General features: G+C 36.2%; 1 protein-coding gene across 1 annotated transcript in view; it reads left to right on the plus strand.

Annotated features, from left to right (window-relative positions):
* Positions 1 to 590: 590 nt before the first annotated feature.
* The window catches only part of LOC131439462 (uncharacterized protein DDB_G0271670), a 68,486-nt gene continuing 49,367 nt past the window's right edge, over positions 591 to 19,709 (plus strand). Inside the window, exon 1 of the mRNA XM_058610502.1 lies at positions 591 to 1,209. Within this exon, the coding sequence (XP_058466485.1) occupies positions 1,166 to 1,209 (44 nt within the window). The 5' untranslated portion in view covers positions 591 to 1,165. The remainder of the gene's footprint in view (positions 1,210 to 19,709) is intronic.

Below are 19,709 nucleotides of genomic sequence, written 5' to 3' on the forward strand. Positions count from 1 at the left end.
TGCGTTTGTGTGTGTTGACGTTTGACGTTCAATTGTACACATCGGGTGCAGCAAAACATTTTTCAGCAGCTGACCGTGGGTGGCACACGGCGTTGTTGGTAGCAGCCAGCGACGCTGTGCTGCGGTACTATGGCTCAGACATTGCGTGTGTGGCAGTATCGGTTGGTATATGCAATACGCCTGTCTACTTTCAACCAATCAGGGCCCATCGTACGATCATCCGATGTTGGACCAGCTGTAGTGGTGCGTCCGTACAAGCGGCCTCGTGCTTACTCGGTTTATAGTATTTGAAATGAATGACACGGAAGAAATTTGTAGCACGGAAAAATTAAAATCAATTGCTTACTTCCATGGAAACTGGATCGTATTAAAGGTTTAGTACAAATATTTTGACATGAGTTATTCTAATTAGATTTGATATTGGAATTTTATGTTACACTTTTCTGAGTGCTTGTTCGCAGCAATATATGGGTGTGTGTGATGTAACCCGTATGCATTAGTTCATGTGTGAGTGTTGGCTACCAACCACGCGCATATACCACCGCACCGTTGTCCGTCCTGTGCCTCGTCATACCCGATCGTAAAACAGTCATCCGTCGTGAACCGAGCAGGCAGTTATAGTAAAATTCAAATCAAGGCTGCTCAACATTAGGATCCAAACGCTCGGTCGCGCAGGTTGTGTGTAGTCGGTCTTGCGTTCGAGAAAATCTACTTCTGGTGGAAGCAAAATTATTTTTATTTATCTTCATTTTTCATAGTCAACGCGTTATCTACCTTGTGGTGAAGAAAAAAAAAACGGGTGTGTGTTGTTAAACGAAGAGAAAATTGAGATTTATAATCGATTATTTCACCTACGGGCAGTGGATTAAATCAAAGCTTTGTGTATCTGACAGCGCGCGGTTCGAATACGACAAAAATTATTCAGTGTGCTATCCCGGAAGAGTGACAACTTTGACCAAATACTGGCGAAGTTTAGTGTTGGCAACTACCGAAGAATCTATTGATGAAATTGGTCCTATCTTTCGTCTAACCCTAAGCCCTTTGGAAAGAGCATTTACTCCAACATAGCCAATCTGCAGTGAAGTGCATCACAACCGTGCTTTATTTATTGATCAGTGTTTGAAATTCCTTCCTCTGGCAAGCGAGCTGTCAAAATCCCTACAAAATGAACGGATACGCAGACATATCGAGCTCCATAGAAAACAACCGGTAAGTGAAAGTACTCTGTCGAATTTTATACTCGGATCCATACGTACCGCTGAGATCACCGGGAATTTTGAGTTTAGTGGTTTCTATTCTTACAGTCGATTCGAATCTCGCTGCTCTATTGTTACGAAACTGAAATTTTTTCTTTCCTTCATTAATAAAACTTCTCTCACACCAGATCTTTTTTAATAATTGGGAAAACACTGTTTGCGGTTTGTCTTTGTCGCTATGTCAGTTGTTTTTACCAAGTCACAATCGTATTGTTTCTGGGTTTCTGTTCTGGGAATTGATTACGTATAGTATTTTCCCCTAAGTACTGTCTTAGCTAGTCTACCTACCGTAAGCGCTTTGGGAAGTATTTCAAAAATCAGATATTTTGCAAGGAATAATATTTAAGTGAATACTAGCCACAATAAAATTTAAAGTAATTTAAAAAAAGAGTACACTGTTAAAGTTTGACAATTTATGTGTTTCAGGAAATGGTTGTATAGTTCCATTGGAGTCATCCAGTTTATTAGAATTATTTTTCGAATACATCTGTTTGCCCAATTAGAAAAGAGCTTAGCGGGGGAATTTTTAAAAGAATCATATATTTAATTGTAAAAAAAAAAACGAACTGCAAATAAATGTTAATAAATGAGTTTTTATTTGCTTGATTTATCTTTGAGTTTTCAATGTTTTGTAAAATTTTCTAAATAAACCTTGTGCGAATCGATAGATTATAGATTTGACTATCATCTATAGCACTTGGATTGCAAATGTAAAAGTGGCTTAGTAACTGGTAAGATAGATAAAACTGGTTCCCAACGTTTCTCTTGCTTACTTTTTTAAACTGAACAACTTGAAATTTGAAATTTGTGAATAAAATTTAACAGTCACGGTAATCAAGTAAAAATAAACGCATATTTACTCTTCGAAAAGATGTCGGTACTTGTTTTTGTCATTTTTCGGTGCCAACAGATTAAAAAAAAAGTTCTAATCAGAGAACCTAAGATATTTTTGCATGCTTCCACTTATATTTCATGTCTTGTTGGATAGATCGCCATTTTAAATCATTTTTCTTACCTTTCAAACTTCATTCGTAGGAATGTGGTTTGACCGCGAAAATTGGAATTTATTGAGCACGTTTGAGCAAAAATACACGCTGTCAATTATTACAGTTGTTGTTAGAATGCGACTAGCTAATAATTCACTTTTGTTTGTTACGAAAATTTCGATTATATTTTGGATAAAATTTTAGAATTGGTTTATACATACTTTTTAAATTTTGCAGAATTCGGTAATTTGGCACCTAGTTTTTAATAGTTGACAAATCGGTTATCAGTTCGGTAATTGAATGCATTACAAAGCTTCCGGTAGTAAAATTTGTGTTAATCTGTCATGAACTACCGACCAAATCGGTAAGCAATGGTAACGGATGATGCGGTAAACTAAATTCTTATTCTGATTATTTGATTGAGTTTAAAAAGAATTCGGATTAGTTTATATATACCGCTTCTCTTATCCCACTGAATTATTCAAAATGCAGTCAAAAATATGATAATTATTTTTGACTGCAGTTTTAATAATGCATGATGTCGATGTAATTCCGACACATATCTGAGATATGTTCCCGGCTGTGCGATGATTTAGAAATCTGATTCTGATGTGTTCTAAAATTTATTGAGTTTACTGAACACTTGGTTATTTCTCATGTTAACCGAAGTTTTTCATATAAAGAAATGGTCGAACAGCGTAATCAAATCTATCTTAGTGTGTATCCTAGTCCATCGGAATAGAAGGAACTGCGATAATCCTTGTTTTTTTTTTTAAATGTATTATTTATTGTAATATGAGTTAAATTGCTAAATTTCCGCAATTCTGTGATTTTTTTAATTGCAAATTGTGAACCTACTTGTAATGTGTAATGGGTGAAAGGAACTTATATGCTAACTTACTAACTAATACAGATAGCGAATCGATTGAATTAAAGATTGCATCGATTTTTGTCGGAATTTGCTTATACTATTATGTGACATTACATCTAATGGTTCTATATTTGTTAGTCTGTGTAACTCATTTGTACACTCGAATCTTGAGGAATATCTGCTCGTTCGGGTAAAAAATCAGATTTACTATTCTGATAGCTAATCTGGAGAGTACGATCAGTTGAATAATTTAGAATCATTTTGAATTTTCGCTATTAATGCTTTGTGCCAAACACTGATGAATGTTTTTTCTATGTCTAGAAGAGCATTTCCAGTGGATAACTTACTTCAGATACTCTAACAAGTTGATGAGCAGTTTAATTACGAAATCAAGGCACGTACAGAAACACAGACAATAAAAAAGGTTGGATAGTGGTTTTCAGAGATTCGTGATAGTCGAAACTCCATTGCCACTGACAGTGTCAAAACTATATAAATTGGAGATAAAAACCGGGGTAAAATAAACGACAATAATATAAAAAATACGTAAAATTGTACTGAATGACCGGGAAGAGAAGGTACGCTAGCATACCATAAGATTCTACAGATGAGAAAGATATCCTGGTGCTGGATTCCGCACATACTTCTTCAGGACTAAAAATGCGAACGCAAGCGCTCTTCGACTACATGTTTGGTTGGATAAATTATTATACGCCAGACAGAACCACATCAAGACAGAAATGCAAGTCATTTAGGCTATCTTTTCATGTGCTTTCATATGCAGAGTAGTTTAATTGGTAAAATCATAACCCCGGTTAGGAGCTAGCTACGGGTTCGAGTCTCGTCTCTGCGATAACATTTTTGAGGTTTTTTATTTACATATTTGCATTCGCATGTCTTTTTTCCAGTTTCATTTCCCCATTAGATACTGATCAAATTTAAACTTTTGGCGGGTCTACGTCATAACAAGACTAATACAAATCATTGAGAAATGCAAGCATCAGCGTGCATTGATGTTTGTATTGTCAACAACTAATATGACCTAAAAACTTAGAAGATGTTTTTCGTTATCCACTAATCAGAGTAAGGGAGCTAGCTCAGACCACATCTCAAAATCTATCATCACAAATTTTGTGGATTGTTGTGCTCTAGAAATATTCATTTAGAAGGTCTTAGACATGTGTGACAGAAATTGCATTACAGTAAACGTTAAGAAATGGAATTTTTGGCAGGTACTTCCAGAACCGAAAACCAGAAACTGGTAAAGCCAAGTTAGTATAAAATGCAACTAACAAAATTCTAATCTTTATGAAAAATGTGTAATAAGGAATAATAACACCTTTGATTTGAATATTATTTCGTGAAACAGACCAAGAAATATCTGAGAAATCGGTGCGAGTTCCATTCCGACGTTTTTGATCGCTTTTCCAGATACTTCAGGAACTGATGAAGTCACCTGGCCCCTCCCGAAATGAAATCACAGGTACGGGCCTGACAAAATCCTAACGGCTCTGTCGCCAAAATAAAAAGTTCTCATTTATATAAGACATCATTTTCAACAAGATTTACTTATAAAATAAAGTATCTATTTGGTCGATAACTTGATGTACCTATCATCAATGTTTCTGCTGAGTTTTTGTCGGGTTTGATGATAGGCATTATTTTAGCATTTTTCCTTCTCTTAGAGAAGTAAACTAATGAAAAATACTCGTTGAAAATTTTAACCAAGAGACTCAATGCAACATCGGAAAAAATTTTAATAAGAATATTGAAAATCCCATCATTACCAGGAGCCTTCATGTTCTTAAATTTGCTAATGATTGAATTAATTTCATCCAAATTTGTCTCAGTAATGTCATCTTGTAACAATACTTGAGTTGAAATATGATCATATTTCAGTGAGACTTCATTTTCAAAAGGGACTCACAACGTTAAAATCAAAATTATAAACACTCTCAAACCGCTGAGCAAGTTTTTGAGATTTTTCGCGATTTGTAAAAAGTATTTGATTTCCTTTCTTGGAAGCAGGAATTGGTTTCTGAGATCTCTCAAGAACTCTATAAAGCTTCCAGAAAGGTTTAGAATATGGTTCAATTTGTTCAACTTCTTTAGCGAAATTTTCATTACGCAAATGAGTAAACCTATGTTAAATTTCTTTTTGTAAATCCGTAACTACGGTTTTAATAGTAGAATCACAAGAACGTTGATATTGTCGACGAACATTCTTCAACCGAATGAGCAGTTGTTGAAGATTGTCATCGATGATAGGCGAATTCAATTTAGTTTGAGCTTTGGGAATTGAAAGATTCTTAGGTTCGACAATGTAATGACTCAAATTGTCTATTGCTGTGACGATGCTCGCAGAATTTTCTAAAATAATTTCATGATCCACATGATTTTAATTTTATGAGATCTGTATTCAAACAAATCAGCTCTGTGACAGGGCGATAAAGCTTGTTAGTTTTTCAATCGGTCAAGTCTCGGTTAGTTTTTTTTTTCTTTCTATGTAATATCTAGTAGTGTCTTGTTAAAAATTTTTTAAATTATTCACGCTACCAAATTGTGCACAAGAGAGAAGTGGTTGGATTAATTTAACACTGATCTTATTGTTCTTTATTTCATAATTCTAGTTGTTACCAGTTTTGCTAGACATGAAATTATTTGAATCAACCAAATCTAAAAACCACGAACATGGAGTTAAAATAGCCGACAGAGTTTTCATGACTTATTAGCACTTGGTATTAATCACTAATAATGATCAGATTCGAAGATTTGCTGCCGAATACGGTTTAATAAGAAAATTTCCAAGTCTACGACTACTGAGGTCTCCTTGATCATATGATCTTTGGATCACCTATTTTACTAGCTTCTTATCAAATGCTAATTTTGTACATTGCTAAATAGCTACCTAATCCTAAGGGCATACCTTCGCCGTTGGGTAACATATTTAATTTAGGGAAATAATGTCTCAATCAGAGACGCAAATTTACACCGAGAAAATGCATCACTGTAAAATATATCCCATTTATACGTTAAATTATGGATTTTGTTACGAATAAGAAATAGCTTTATACTAATTCTCATGCAACTCGACTTAGACGGAACACAAAAGAAGCGACATCCCATCAGGATAGTCTAATTGATTCTGCGCACTCGAGCATCACGATGAGTTCGGCAGCGAATGGCTAGTTCTGGAGTCACCGAGCATCGAATGATGTGTTGTGTTGTTTTTAGAATTTTTAAAATACTAAAGCTCGGCAAAATTGTTCCGCTTGGGGAAGGACATCCGTGTCTTTTGTGTTGTTGTTTAGCTACACATTGCCATGCAAGTATTGTAGTATGTAGTAGCCACCTTAGCCACCTTAGTGCCATCATCGTCTTCGTTCGTCTGCCATCTCATACTCGCAATTCTTCTTCTTGTATCGATTGCGCAAAGAATAGACTTCGGCATCGGCAGCAAGGTGCGCTCACACACGATGTCCAAATCAGTTATCTTTCGATGCGATGCTGCTCTGCCGCTCCGTTCGGTTTGTTAGTGCGTAAAATCTCACGACGCGCGCAACTGGCTGACCTCGAAGGATCACAAAGGCCTGGAAAATGGCGCGTGAGTGTCGATTTGGATTTATTTATTTTTCTGCTGTATTGGCGACTGAACTAAGATGATTACGATGCATTTTGGTTGGATGGATTTGCTCAACGATGTTTCCGACGTTTGCCAAATTGGCCAAACAATTAGCCAATCAATCTTCGAGCTGGTGCAAGGCTAGTGGGTGATAATTTCTTGGAAGGTCGAACTAATATCCGTTTGCAAACTTTTTGGCTTAGTCTGAATCGTTAAATAGGCACGTAATTGCAAAACTTTCGCTAATGAAATCACTGGCAATTATAAACTCTGGTACTCATTCTGAAAGCTCATTTTCTTGCTACAACGCATATTCCGATCGATTCGTTCGTGACTTTGTTGGGATGTTTCAGTTCTTTCTATCAACTTCATTCACTGGTGGTGGCAGGTTTCTTCTTCGCGACGGCGATAATCTGAGAGTTCAAAAATAAAGGTAGAATCATCAGAAACTGTTAGGAAACAATCCGGTTGAATTGATTAAACAGTTTTGCATAATTTCGATCTTTCGTTTTCGTTTTGAATGAATGATATTTTTGTAGGTGTGTCTCTTTTGGCTATTTTTAACAACTGAATGCCAATCTTTTCTGTGTTCAACGTATTGCAGAATCTTCATTCTAAACAGGTTTTAGCTTGAGCAATTCGGCGAACATTGCTCAATTTCTACCAGATTGAATTTCAAAACCACATCGAAGATCGCCTACGATATTGTGATTGTTGAAATTTTCGCAAAATTTATCGGCTTGACACATTTGCTTTGCAATCAAATTGTAAAAATACAATATTACAATAGATGTAATATTCTGTCATCATTGTAATCTTTTTTCTAAAGTGCTAAGTGCTAGGTCTAACATTGCACCTCAGTTCATGATTCATAGTTTTACTATTAAAGAGCTTATCATCGGGTAGCGTACAGCGCAGAGTAGGGTTGTGCTAGTCAATAAAGTTACTCACTTTGAAACAACTGCTCATTCGTATTCGTCATAGGTCTGATATCAGTTTACTTTTTATGTTGATGTAATATGATAATAATTGGAACGAAAAGTCCCGGGGCTTTCACAGAAAAGACACGAATAGATAGCCCAGGTAATCGGTAAGCACTAATAGTGGCGTTAAAATAGCCTTTTATGAGCACCAAAAATGCTTATAACTTTGTATCTGCAATCTGAAAGCTCATCTTTTGTAAATCAATCGGAATTCAGCTTTCCGAATGCACACCAGCCATAAATAAGCATTATCTGTGAATAGCCGTATATTTTGCCAAGGTCGGCCTTAATTCAATCGCAAGAGCGATTACAATGCGAATTAGTGATTATTTTCTGTCATAATGCGGCATTAGTATGTGCTTACTGGTTACCGGGGAGATGACCCAATGCCAAATTTCAATCTATTAATCTATCCACTAGTGTTTAAATAACAGCTGATCGTGTCAGACGAGTTCTAGTTTTCATCAAGCTATGGAAAAAGACGCACCAGCGCATTCTTGCATATAAGCAACTGTGAAATTGAATGATTTGCAGTACGGATTGGTCCACCATCCCCCGTATTCTCCAGATCTGGCCCCAGCGATTATTATCTATTTCCAAACCTGAAAAGGTTTCTCCAGGGAAAGAAATTTTCGTCGAATGTTGAGGTCATTGCAGAAATGGAAGCCTATTTTGAAGGCTTTTACAACTCTTTTTTTTCAAAGGGCATCAAAATGTTGGAAGACCGATGGAATTTCTAGATGGTGATTCTACTGAAGAATAAAAATAGTTTTCACGATAAAAATCGACTTTTCCTAACAAGGCAGGATTTCACATTCAATGTAGTATGTTCGACGTTTCCAATTAATAGTTTGTTCCGATCATAGAGGTTTAATTTTATGGTTATTTGCCTCTTGGGTGAAAAAAAACGAGCTATCCCGATTTAAATTTTTGATTAGATGTGGTGTGATCATTACTCTTCAAAGTCAATTTCGTTGGATAAGTTTCCAGTGCTAATCTCAAACTTTGTTTACATTTTGAAGTGACAGTATTAGTTTTCCAATCGTTGCGAAGATGGAGTCGGTAGAACAGCAGCGGCGTAACATAATTTTGCGCATGCACCTTGAAAATCCGGATCTTTCTCATTGTGTCATCGGTAGGAAGCTGGGAATCGCACAATCTACGGTATCTCGTATTTGAAATTGGAGCAACGAACGTTTATTTGCTGATCGGAAGGAAATATCGGTCGAAATGGATTTACGTAAAGTGAAAAGGATATGGACATAAACGTAGCGAAACACTTTTTGCCGATGGTAATAAAAATAGGTGAATAATTTGTTGCTAGGTAGTTTCTAATTAGTTACGGTAATGTTGAATTTGTTGCTATTTTTTTAAATTTTTTTTAGTGCTTTGTTAAGTTCATATGAAGTTAGCGAATCACCCCTCCCAAATAAGCATTAAAGTGGATATTTTGTTGCTAATTAGTTGCTAAGTATTTACGGTAATTTCGAATTTGTTGCTCAATTTTTTTTAATTTTTTGAGTACTTCGCCATGTTTGCACTGGGTTCCGATTTGTTTTCAAGCTTTATTAGAAGAAGTGCTTCGTTAGCTTCATTTGAGCTTAGCGAAGCTCTCGAACAAATATAATATCAATTGAACAATAAATTCAAAACCATTGTAACTAATTAGCAATAAATAAATAACAAATTATCCACTGAGTTTCGAGTTTATTTTGAATGGGTTCTTCGTTAACTTCATATGAACTTAGCGAAGTATTCGAACAAATATAAAATAAATTGAGCAACAAATTCAAAACCACCGTAACTAATTAGCAACTGAACAATTTATCCATTTGTTTTAAAGCTTATTTAAAAGAGGTGTTTCGTTAGCTTCATATAAACTTAGCGAAGTGTTCGAAAAAAATTGAACAACAAATTCAAAACTACAGTAACTAATTAGCAACTTATTAGCAACAAATTATCCACTGTGTTTCGATTTGTTTTCAAGTTTGTTTAGAATGGGTTCTTCGTTAACTTCATATGAACTTACGAAGTACTCGAAAACAAAATGAGCCACAAACTTCATTTAAATTTAGCGAAATACTCAAAAAATTAAATAGAAAATGAACACAAATTTAAAATTATCGTAACTAATCAGCAACAAGCTATTGTCCTATTTGTGTTATCATCGGCGATTGGTGCTTCGCTAAGTACATGTTCAGAAGAATTACGATTTGCAATGAATGGCAGAATACGATGGGAAAATCACGTGCACGGAAGCCTTGTCTTAGCAAGGTCATCGCTACCTTCTATAAATTTCAAAATTAACAGATGTGTTCGCTCACTAGCGCGCACCATTGGTCACTTGGGTGTCTTTAGGCGAGAGCGCGTGAGAGCGATTCATGCGAAGAGAATGTGTTTCACTCGCGCCAGCTGCTTTAACCACAAGCACACACTCAAATGCTGTCTATTCGACACTGAGAAGAAGTGCGCTTTTCTCTTTGTGCGACGTTTCGCTTTTTGCATCCCCTGTGTAGACAAGAATCTGACGCCAGCGTGTATCACTCTGGTGAAATTCCATCACTACTGCATGGTAAGAAGAAGCTTACAGATTCAAGTTCGGCCACTGGCGATTCTTCTTCGCAAAGCTTCCATGATTTCAAACATCTATTCTTTACTTTCGGTGTGTTTTTCGTTTGACAATGATGAAAAGTAGAAGCTGACTTCATCAAGACAGCTTTCAGTGTTTGATTACAAAACCCAAAATAAATCATTAGTGTGGTATTATTTTAGCACGGCGCTGTATCGACGTAATTCGGCATAGGTAATGTATTGTTTAGTGAAAACTAAATTCTTTAAAAAATATCTAGATTTTGAGCCAAGCAAAATCATTTAATATCATTAATCGAAAATTTTCATTTTAATCAATGTTAAAAACTTCATGATAATTTCGGTTTTTATAAAAATTGAAAGTGTTTCTAGTTAGAGAGGCGAATAATATTGAATATTGGTAACAGTTTGTACTAGTCGTAATAATACACAGGTCGTCGTTTTTACACGTTTTTTATGGGTTTTTTTACGCAGATTTCCGAAGTTACACTTTTTTTTACGTTACGCGTTTTTTTTTATATGCTGATTTCCGAAGTAACGCGGTTTTCTTGTTTTGTCTTAGAAATGCTTGAAATGTCGAGATCTGGTGTTATCCTGATTTTCTGAAGTCAATTCTCTGACAGTTGAAAAATTTTCGATATTTTTCAAAAAAAAATTTTTTTTTATTACACCAGTTCTAGACAATTCATGCATTTCTAAGATATTTGGCATCAAAAAACATTTTAGATTTCGAAAATCTCAAAATTTTTCTGTCTTAAATTCGATTTTTTTCAAGCAATTTTTTTAATGAAAACACTCCAGATCTGAATGTTTCATGAATTTCTAAGACGTTAGTCATAAAAAAAATTTCCCTATTTTGCGATTTTTTCCCACACGGATTTCCGAAATTACGCGGTCTCAAATGTTCAAGTCGTAAGGTCGAATTATTCAAATTTTTTTTTGAAATTACACCAGATCTTGACGCGACGCGGTTTTTTGCGCATTTTTTTACGCAGTACGTAAAAAGAGACCTCAGTGTATACTAAAATTATTATATTCCATACGTTTCGTCTTCGACTCGTCATTGCAGAGCAGTTCAAATTGAACTGTTGAACTCTTTGCGAAACACTTTTTTATATTGTGCCGAAGCGGAATGTATTTCCGATCAGATGATAATAATTGAATTACAACAACTGGAGTAATTTATTTCAGAAATGTTTTGTAACAGATTTTGAAATGTTTTTGGCTGATAAGCTGTTAAAGTAACAAAATTATAACAAAAAAGACTCTAGCGGGAACAAAGTCGTAACATATTATGAAACGTTTGTATCACAATTATTATTGAATTTGATATAATTACAGAAGTCCGAAAGCAGAAATTCATATCACAGCCAACTTTTAGCATCGTTTCAACCCAAAATTGTTGAATGATTTTTTTAATTAAATGATTAATTTATTCAGTGATCTGGTTTCTTGTTTTAGTTTTTTGGAATTCTGATCATTATATAGGGTGATTTTTTAAGAGCTTGAGAACTTTTTTAAACAATAAAACGCATAAAATTTGCAAAATCTCATCGGTTCTTTATTTTAAACGTTAGATTGGTACATGACATTTACTTTTTGAAGATAATTTCATTTAAATGTTGACCGCGGCTGCGTCTTAGGTGGTCCATTCTGAAAGTCCAATTTTGGGCAACTTTTTCGAGCATTTCGGCCGGAATAGCCCGAATTTCTTCGGAAATGTTGTCTTCCAAAGCTGGAATAGTTACTGGCTTATTTCTGTAGACTTTAGACTTGACGTAGCCCCACAAAAAATAGTCTAAAGGCGTCAAATCGCATGATCTTGGTGGCCAACTTACCGGTCCATTTCTTGAGATGAATTGTTCTCCGAAGTTTTCCCTCAAAATGGCCATAGAATCGCGAGCTGTGTGGCATGTAGCGCCATCTTGTTGAAACCACATGTCAACCAAGTTCAGTTCTTCCATTTTTGGCAACAAAAAGTTTGTTAGCATCGAACGATAGCGATCGCCATTCACTGTAACGTTGCGTCCAACAGCATCTTTGAAAAAATACGGTCCAATGATTCCACCAGCGTACAAACCACACCAAACAGTGCATTTTTCGGGATGCATGGGCAGTTCTTGAACGGCTTCTGGTTGCTCTTCACTCCAAATGCGGCAATTTTGCTTATTTACGTAGCCATTCAACCAGAAATGAGCCTCATCGCTGAACAAAATTTGTCGATAAAAAAGCGGATTTTCCGAATGGACCACCTAAGACGCAGCCGCGGTCAACATTTAAATGAAATTATCTTCAAAAAGTAAATGTCATGTACCAATCTAACGTTTAAAATAAAGAACCGATGAGATTTTGCAAATTTTATGCGTTTTATTGTTTAAAAAAGTTCTCAAGCTCTTAAAAAATCACCCTATATTTCGATATAAAGCAACGGAAGAACTCATTTTTTCCAATTAATGAACGTTATCATGAGTCTTGCAAACGAACATAAAACATCATAACTGATTTTGTTATTATATTGTTATCATAAGCTTTAACTTTCAACTGTTTTCATTTGTTAAATATCTCAAAATAACACAAATCGTTATACATATCAACTGTTGATATACTTGTGTTATGATTTTGTTATATGCATCTGATCGGGTTTCCTGTCGCCCCCCGAACCCGAATATGTGGTTGGCCAGTTCAGTCGCCTATTCGTTTCCTTCGAGACGTCAGGAAAGACATTGCACTTTGGTGCAATATAAAAAAAAAGTGTCGTTTACACTAAGCAGTTCAATTTGAACTGCTCTGCACTAACGAATCGAAGACGAAAACGTAAAGATTAGTGAAACCCCTAAATAAGTATGTAATTAGACACTAATTACATACATACACGATCGAGTCAGATTGTTTTGATCCCATTAAGAATTTGCACACGATCTCGAGACCTCTTCTCCTAGTTCAGTGCAAATGTATATTATATAACAGTGCTCGCAACGTCTCCGTATGGGATAATCCCGTGTGGTCGAATGGCCAATCATCCGCAGCGATCGATTAGTGTTCACTTGGCGAACCAATAACCGACAGTCGGTCATGATTGGTCTTGTTTTATTTTCGCTATTGCAATTATCTCTGCTATCAGTCTGCCGATAATTTCGCTATCAGCTGGTGAATGGGACCTGCTGGTGCGGTTCGTTTTTTTTCATTCTACCAACAACGGGTGAATCATTTCCGGTCAGTTACCCGGAGAACAGCTCAGGTATTTGTTTTGACAAGTACGCTGATGTAATCGATATAGATTGTCGTTCGTGTGTGGTCTTGAATCCGCGCTTTCAACGTCAGACGTTTTTTTTCCTTTAGCATGGACCAATACAACATACGAACGACGATTTGTTTAGCATTATTGGAAAATTGAATACATGCATGAGGTGGTGCAATGTTGTATGGGATTCGCAGTTTGCGAAACAAAAGTGGGTGAAGGTTTCGAGTAATAAAGACCATCGGTCGAGACCAGTAGGGAAGGATATTTTACTACAATACACTGTAGAGTTCAAACAAACCTATATTTTCCATTGACATAACCTCAGTTGATCACACCTAAGTACATCTCATCCACCACCGCACTGCCCTGTCATTCGAATGGTGACGCACAAAGCCCACCACGACGCAGTTGGTGTGCGACTGGTCGCACTTGCGTGACGTACGATGATTCCCACAGTCGAACGAAAAAATTGGCAACCGACAATCGCATGGCGTACGTAACATCGAAATCCGAAACAACAGTGAAACACCAAACAGGCGGTAAGCGGTGGGAAGTTAGGGTGCTGCAAAAATCATCTGATCCGAAAACCCGTTGGTCTAGGATGCGTGTTTCTTTGGCGGCGGCATCAGTGCGCATGTACCGTGCACGGTTGCACCAATACAGTCGACACGAACGCGAACATAGTGACGGTGAAGACCTTGCCGAGGGTAGTCAACACGCGCGCGGCACTCCTTGTATGCAGCGGAGGTGAAAGCATTTTTGACATTTCTGATTGTTCTCTGGTTGTTGTTGGAATATCGTACGATTTTCGTATCTACCGCACCTAGTTTTGCAACACTATTTCGCGAGAGTCTCATGCTGATGCGATGTTTTTTTTCTTCTTTGTGTTCGTTTCTGTCTGTTCAACTAATTAACCCACCATGGAATACATACTTAAGATTCCTTCCACGCTGGCTGGACTTCCTTGGCTGGCGGTTCTGTTGGCCACATGGTGCCATGGACTTGCTGGAAATTCTTTTCCACATAAACCGCGTGCCTCGCTCGACCTAACCATACTAAGAGAGCGAGCGCGACTGGTAAACAAGCAAACCTGATATCCTCATCACGGTTTGTTGCACAAGTTCGACCTTAAACTTTTCGATGCCGCCAATGCAAGCTGTCAATTCAGCCACCAGTACGAATGATAGCCCCAAATGATATGCACCCGATTGTGCGTGCGGAATCGTGTACACGACGGCGTACATTGTGGCAATCTTCCGAATGGGAGAATCGATATATGTACGAAACGCCGTCCAAACACACACCCCCATCGATTCGATTTTTCAATCCGGTCCGCGCGCTTGACTTAGGAATGCAGACGGGCGATGTGGGCGACCTTTGGGTGTCGAATTTTGATGACAATGAATGCGCCGCTGCTGGAAATAAAACTACCAACGAAGCTTGCGTAAGTGTTTCGGAGAGTAGTAGTGGATGCACCACCGAAACGACACTGGTGCCATTGGAATTCCTACCGGTGTTATACGCAACCAAGTCAACTCGCACCCCTGAGACATGATGGATTTTAGGCAATGGTTTTGATTCTTGGTAATGACAAACAGGTTTTCTCTTTTTTGTGTTATTTACTTGATTTTGCAGCGAGGTTTTTGAGGATCTTAATTGTCACACGTTTATTTTTGCGAAATGGTCAATTCCTAGAATCTGCAAAAGCAAATATTAATTATGGTCATTCGAAAAGTCATCAATCTTTCGTTGACAGTTCGATTTCACATCTCATCCAAGGCAGTCGACGAAACAAACCCGCTTACCGCGCTCGGGACGGCAAAAATCGCCACTACGAAAGAATACAATTTTTGTTGACTTCAGGCAGTGCAAAATTCGACCTTCGATACGAGTACTTGAAGATTTGCTTAAGGACCAAATGTATCTTGATCTTAAACGAGTGTGGTGCATTTGCTTCAATGCAACAAGACAAATGGTGTTGTTTACATCCAGTTTTATAAAGAGTGGAAGAGAATTCAATTCGCTTAGGACAATAAAAATGTTCACTATATGAAGCATCAAAATACCGGTGTTTATGTAAGTGTGTATGCATGATCTACCCGCAAGCCGTACCGACCTTTATAATCGCAAAACTATGTTCCAGTACGAAGAGATTCTCTCCGTCCAAAATGAAGTGTGGAAGAATTCCACGCCCCCCCGGTATTCTACGTGGTGTACGCTTTTTACGCATGCACTTGAAGAAGACCATACCTTCTTATGTATTTTTCAACCAGGGTACAAGGATTCCATGTAAATCATTTGATACCTAAGACATTCAGATGAACACATGTCAATATTTCCAAAAAGTTGTTCATTACGGTAAGCGGTGTGATAAACTGGTCAAGAAGCCATCTACACGGAAAGAAATCCTTTACTGTTGTCATGATTAGAAAACCATGAAATCAATCATTTTAACTTTTCATGAAATCATGAGCAATAAGTCATCTCCCATGAAAATTAATCATGGTCCGAAAATGCTTTCTCTCGAAGCTCGTAGCTTCAATTTTCTACCCGTATATCACTTTGAACCCTATTCCTCAAGTGTTTAGTAGATGAATGGTAAGGCAAAAAGCAGACATTGCAGAGCAAGAACTGAAAATGTTTACTTGATACTGAGAGGCATATTCATTTCATAATTATGTTGTTTTACCCACCGGCTGACAGAGAATTGGCAACATAAAAATAATGAATCGAAAATTGATATCACAAGAGACTGAGCACGGCTACGCTTTTCATTTGGCATGAATCAACGTTGCATTTTGTGTGAATATATCTGAAAGTATTCACATAAATTTGATGTGACTGTTGTTGTTAGAATAATATTTCGAGAGCAAGCGTGAACCGAAAAATCAATTCGATTGTGAATTTCGAACACAATTTAATGAAAAACAGAATTTTGTTTTGTTCAACCACTTCGATTAATTTGTTTTATAGATATAAAAACACAAGATGTGTTGATTCACCTAAGTATTTTAAATAAAACGATTTGGTAAATGATTTTTTGAAAAATCGTTCCGCGGTATTTGCAAGAATTCGACATACAGTTTGTTTTTAAGAGGTTTGATTATCACGTGTTTTTTTCATGCAGTTTGTTTAAGTGTTCTGAAACACTATCAAAACTGGAGCAATGAATGGAAGTAAACACGTTATTTTAAAAGTCGTTTTTCAAATACATAATATTTTAATTGTTAATGATTCAGATTAAAAGAAATTCGTGGTGCTTTTCACTGTTATGCTATTCAAATATATATCATTTGAGACATTAGTTAAAATCGCGCAAAAATACGTTCATCACACCATTCCATTTAATTCCTATTTGAAATCTCCATATTTTAAAACATAATGCCTGCATTTATGTAGCAAAGATTACCATCGTAACAGAAACACGCCTGAAGCTATACTGAACAACGTCAAGTGCGTTTAAATTTCATCGAAATCAGTCCAAATGGATCATGATCCGAGAACTTTTAATCATGGTGTATTATCATAACATGAAAATATACTATTTTCCCCAAATCACGACTTGTTTTGCTGATTTATAGAATCAGAATTTTGCATACAACTTTGCACGACTTTGCACGCATGAATTACTATTGTATGGAAGCTCGCACGCAAGAGCTCGAAGGCTGCTCGAAGCGCCTCTACAGGAGAATTGCTACTTGGTGATAACAACCATTAAATTTCGTATACACATTGAAATCTCTACTTGGATGTCTGTTCTCTGTGGTGCAGCTAACAACGCACCCAATGCCTGGTCAAATTAAAGCAATAACGATGATTCTACCAACATCAGTGACACCGAACCAATGAATGAGAGTGTGAATAGCGAACAACTGCTCCCCCTTCATTCGCTGGATGGCAATGAAAACGCCTCTCCTTCGGGGAAGAAGATGATAACGAGATCTAGCAATAAAAGAATTATTTTGTTTCTCATTGTTGAACGGCCACATTGAGGTAAAATTTAATTCCAAAAAATGCACGCAAAATTTTTACCGCTTGAGTTAAACGAATCGTCGCACAAAGCATAACAAGGACACCCGATACATAGAAACCAGGAATATTTTCAATGATTGAGCGCAGTGGACTTACCACATGTTTTGTTGGTTTTTAAAAAAGGCGACTCTTATTGATTCGTAATGGTTTTGTGAATATTTCACAATTCAAATATATCCTATTCAATTTTCATTGTTATTGATTACTATTACACTTTGAACTATGAAGCATTAGTATTCATAATTATCTAACAAAGAGTAAATGAGTCAAAAAAAAAACATTTTATGAAAAAAATCAATTATCGTTGATTATGGAACTCTCAGACTACTTTTCTAGATACACAGAAAAAAATTATGAATTTTACAGGTGACACAATTTTGCAAACGATAGAATTCATATCTACTTAACATTTCAAATGACGCAATATTCCACTCGTACAGAATTTGACAGGCTCCGAATGTAATTTGCACTTGTCTACCAAGCGCCGCTGTATGAATTTATATGGATCAATTATTCATCAAGCGGATATGGGCTTCTTTGGTTCAGTCGATTAACTGACGAGCTTTGTGATCTGATGTTTCATTCGATTTCAAACTCCTGCAATTTTCAAATCATACAATTTTACGTGTTCTGGAATATAAATCTGTGTGAAATACACTCCATTTATGTGCATCTTATGAGATGTAAAATCACAAGACTTTATCGAACTGTGTAGGTTTTAGTTTATTTTTTAGTTCAATTATTGATAAAAAAATCATATGCTAGATGAAAAAAAAAAACATTTGTTTCGAATAACATTGGCCTGCTTTCGACTGCCAAAAAGCTTCTAATTTTTCATTTAAGTTTAAATTGAAAACTTTATTTGGGGACAAACTTTGTACATTTCCGTTTCGACTCTTTTGAGATATAGTAATTCTTATTGATCTGCTAGTTCAACTTAGTAGTGTTCAATAGAGCCCAGGTTAAGTGCTCTATACACAAATCACTAAATAAAAATACACTTTCAAACCCAGAAAGGAATTGTAGGTTTCCAGGTTTTTTGTTTACCAAAAAAAGGACTCGACATGCTACTAAATAAGCAAACTAATGTCGTTTTCGTTTTTAAATTGCACTACACCGGTGTAGCGAAAGCTGCACTGAAACCGTTCGTTTTTGCCAATTGCACTACACCAGTGCTACACTTTTTCTGTACCGATACCACTGCACTATGGTCCGAAACGGGAAATTAGCGTGACAAAAATATTTTCACTATTAAATATTAGTTTTTTGTAATTAGTGTCTTCACAAAAGTTGTTTGTAATCAAATGGCGCTCCTTTTGATGGAAAAAGTTACTAGGGTGGTCTTCATTCAGACTGAAATCTGAAATCTAACTTTCTTAATTGAACTCAAAAATAATTTTGTTGTACAAAACAGTTGTAGGTAATTTTATTTTGAGAAATTTTTCTGAAAAAAGCACCTCTCTAGCTTTTCATTTGATCGAGTTACATCAATTTTCCCGAGTAAAAGTAGGGTGGCTCCTGTAAAATCACTTTTTTTGTTCTAACTTTTTTGTGAAACGTTCTACGGAAGAGTTGTCTTCAGAAGAGTTGTTGAACTGATCATTGCGCATAATTTTGCTCAATCAAGTTTTTTCATATGAGCTACCAGTAAAAAGTTATGGTTGTTTTTTCATCAAAAACTAGTTAAGCTTCAAATATCAATATTCATTAGATGCCAGATCGATAAAAATGTATCCTATGCCACAAAGGACAATGTATGGAACACTTGTAGAACTGATTTAATACTATTATTTTGCTGAAGGAAGTATGTTGATACGTTAAGGCGTTTAAGAGCTATGCAATATTTTTGAGATTGTTGAAGGTATTTTTAAGACTACTTTAAATAAGTTAAAAAAATAACACCCTTCCAATTTTCTCTTAAATTTTTACTTATATTATGACCTTTCAGGAACCGCATAGGATACATTTTTATCGATCTGGCATCTAATGAATATTGATATTTGAAGCTTGACTAGTTTTCGATGAAAAAACAATCATAACTTTTTACTGGTAGCTCATATGAAAAAACTTGATTGAGCAAAATTATGCGCAATGATCAGTTCAACAACTCTTTCACAAAAAAGTTAGAA

The sequence above is a fragment of the Malaya genurostris genome, chromosome 3 (assembly GCF_030247185.1).
Source record: "Malaya genurostris strain Urasoe2022 chromosome 3, Malgen_1.1, whole genome shotgun sequence".
Taxonomy (NCBI): Eukaryota; Metazoa; Arthropoda; class Insecta; order Diptera; family Culicidae; genus Malaya; species Malaya genurostris.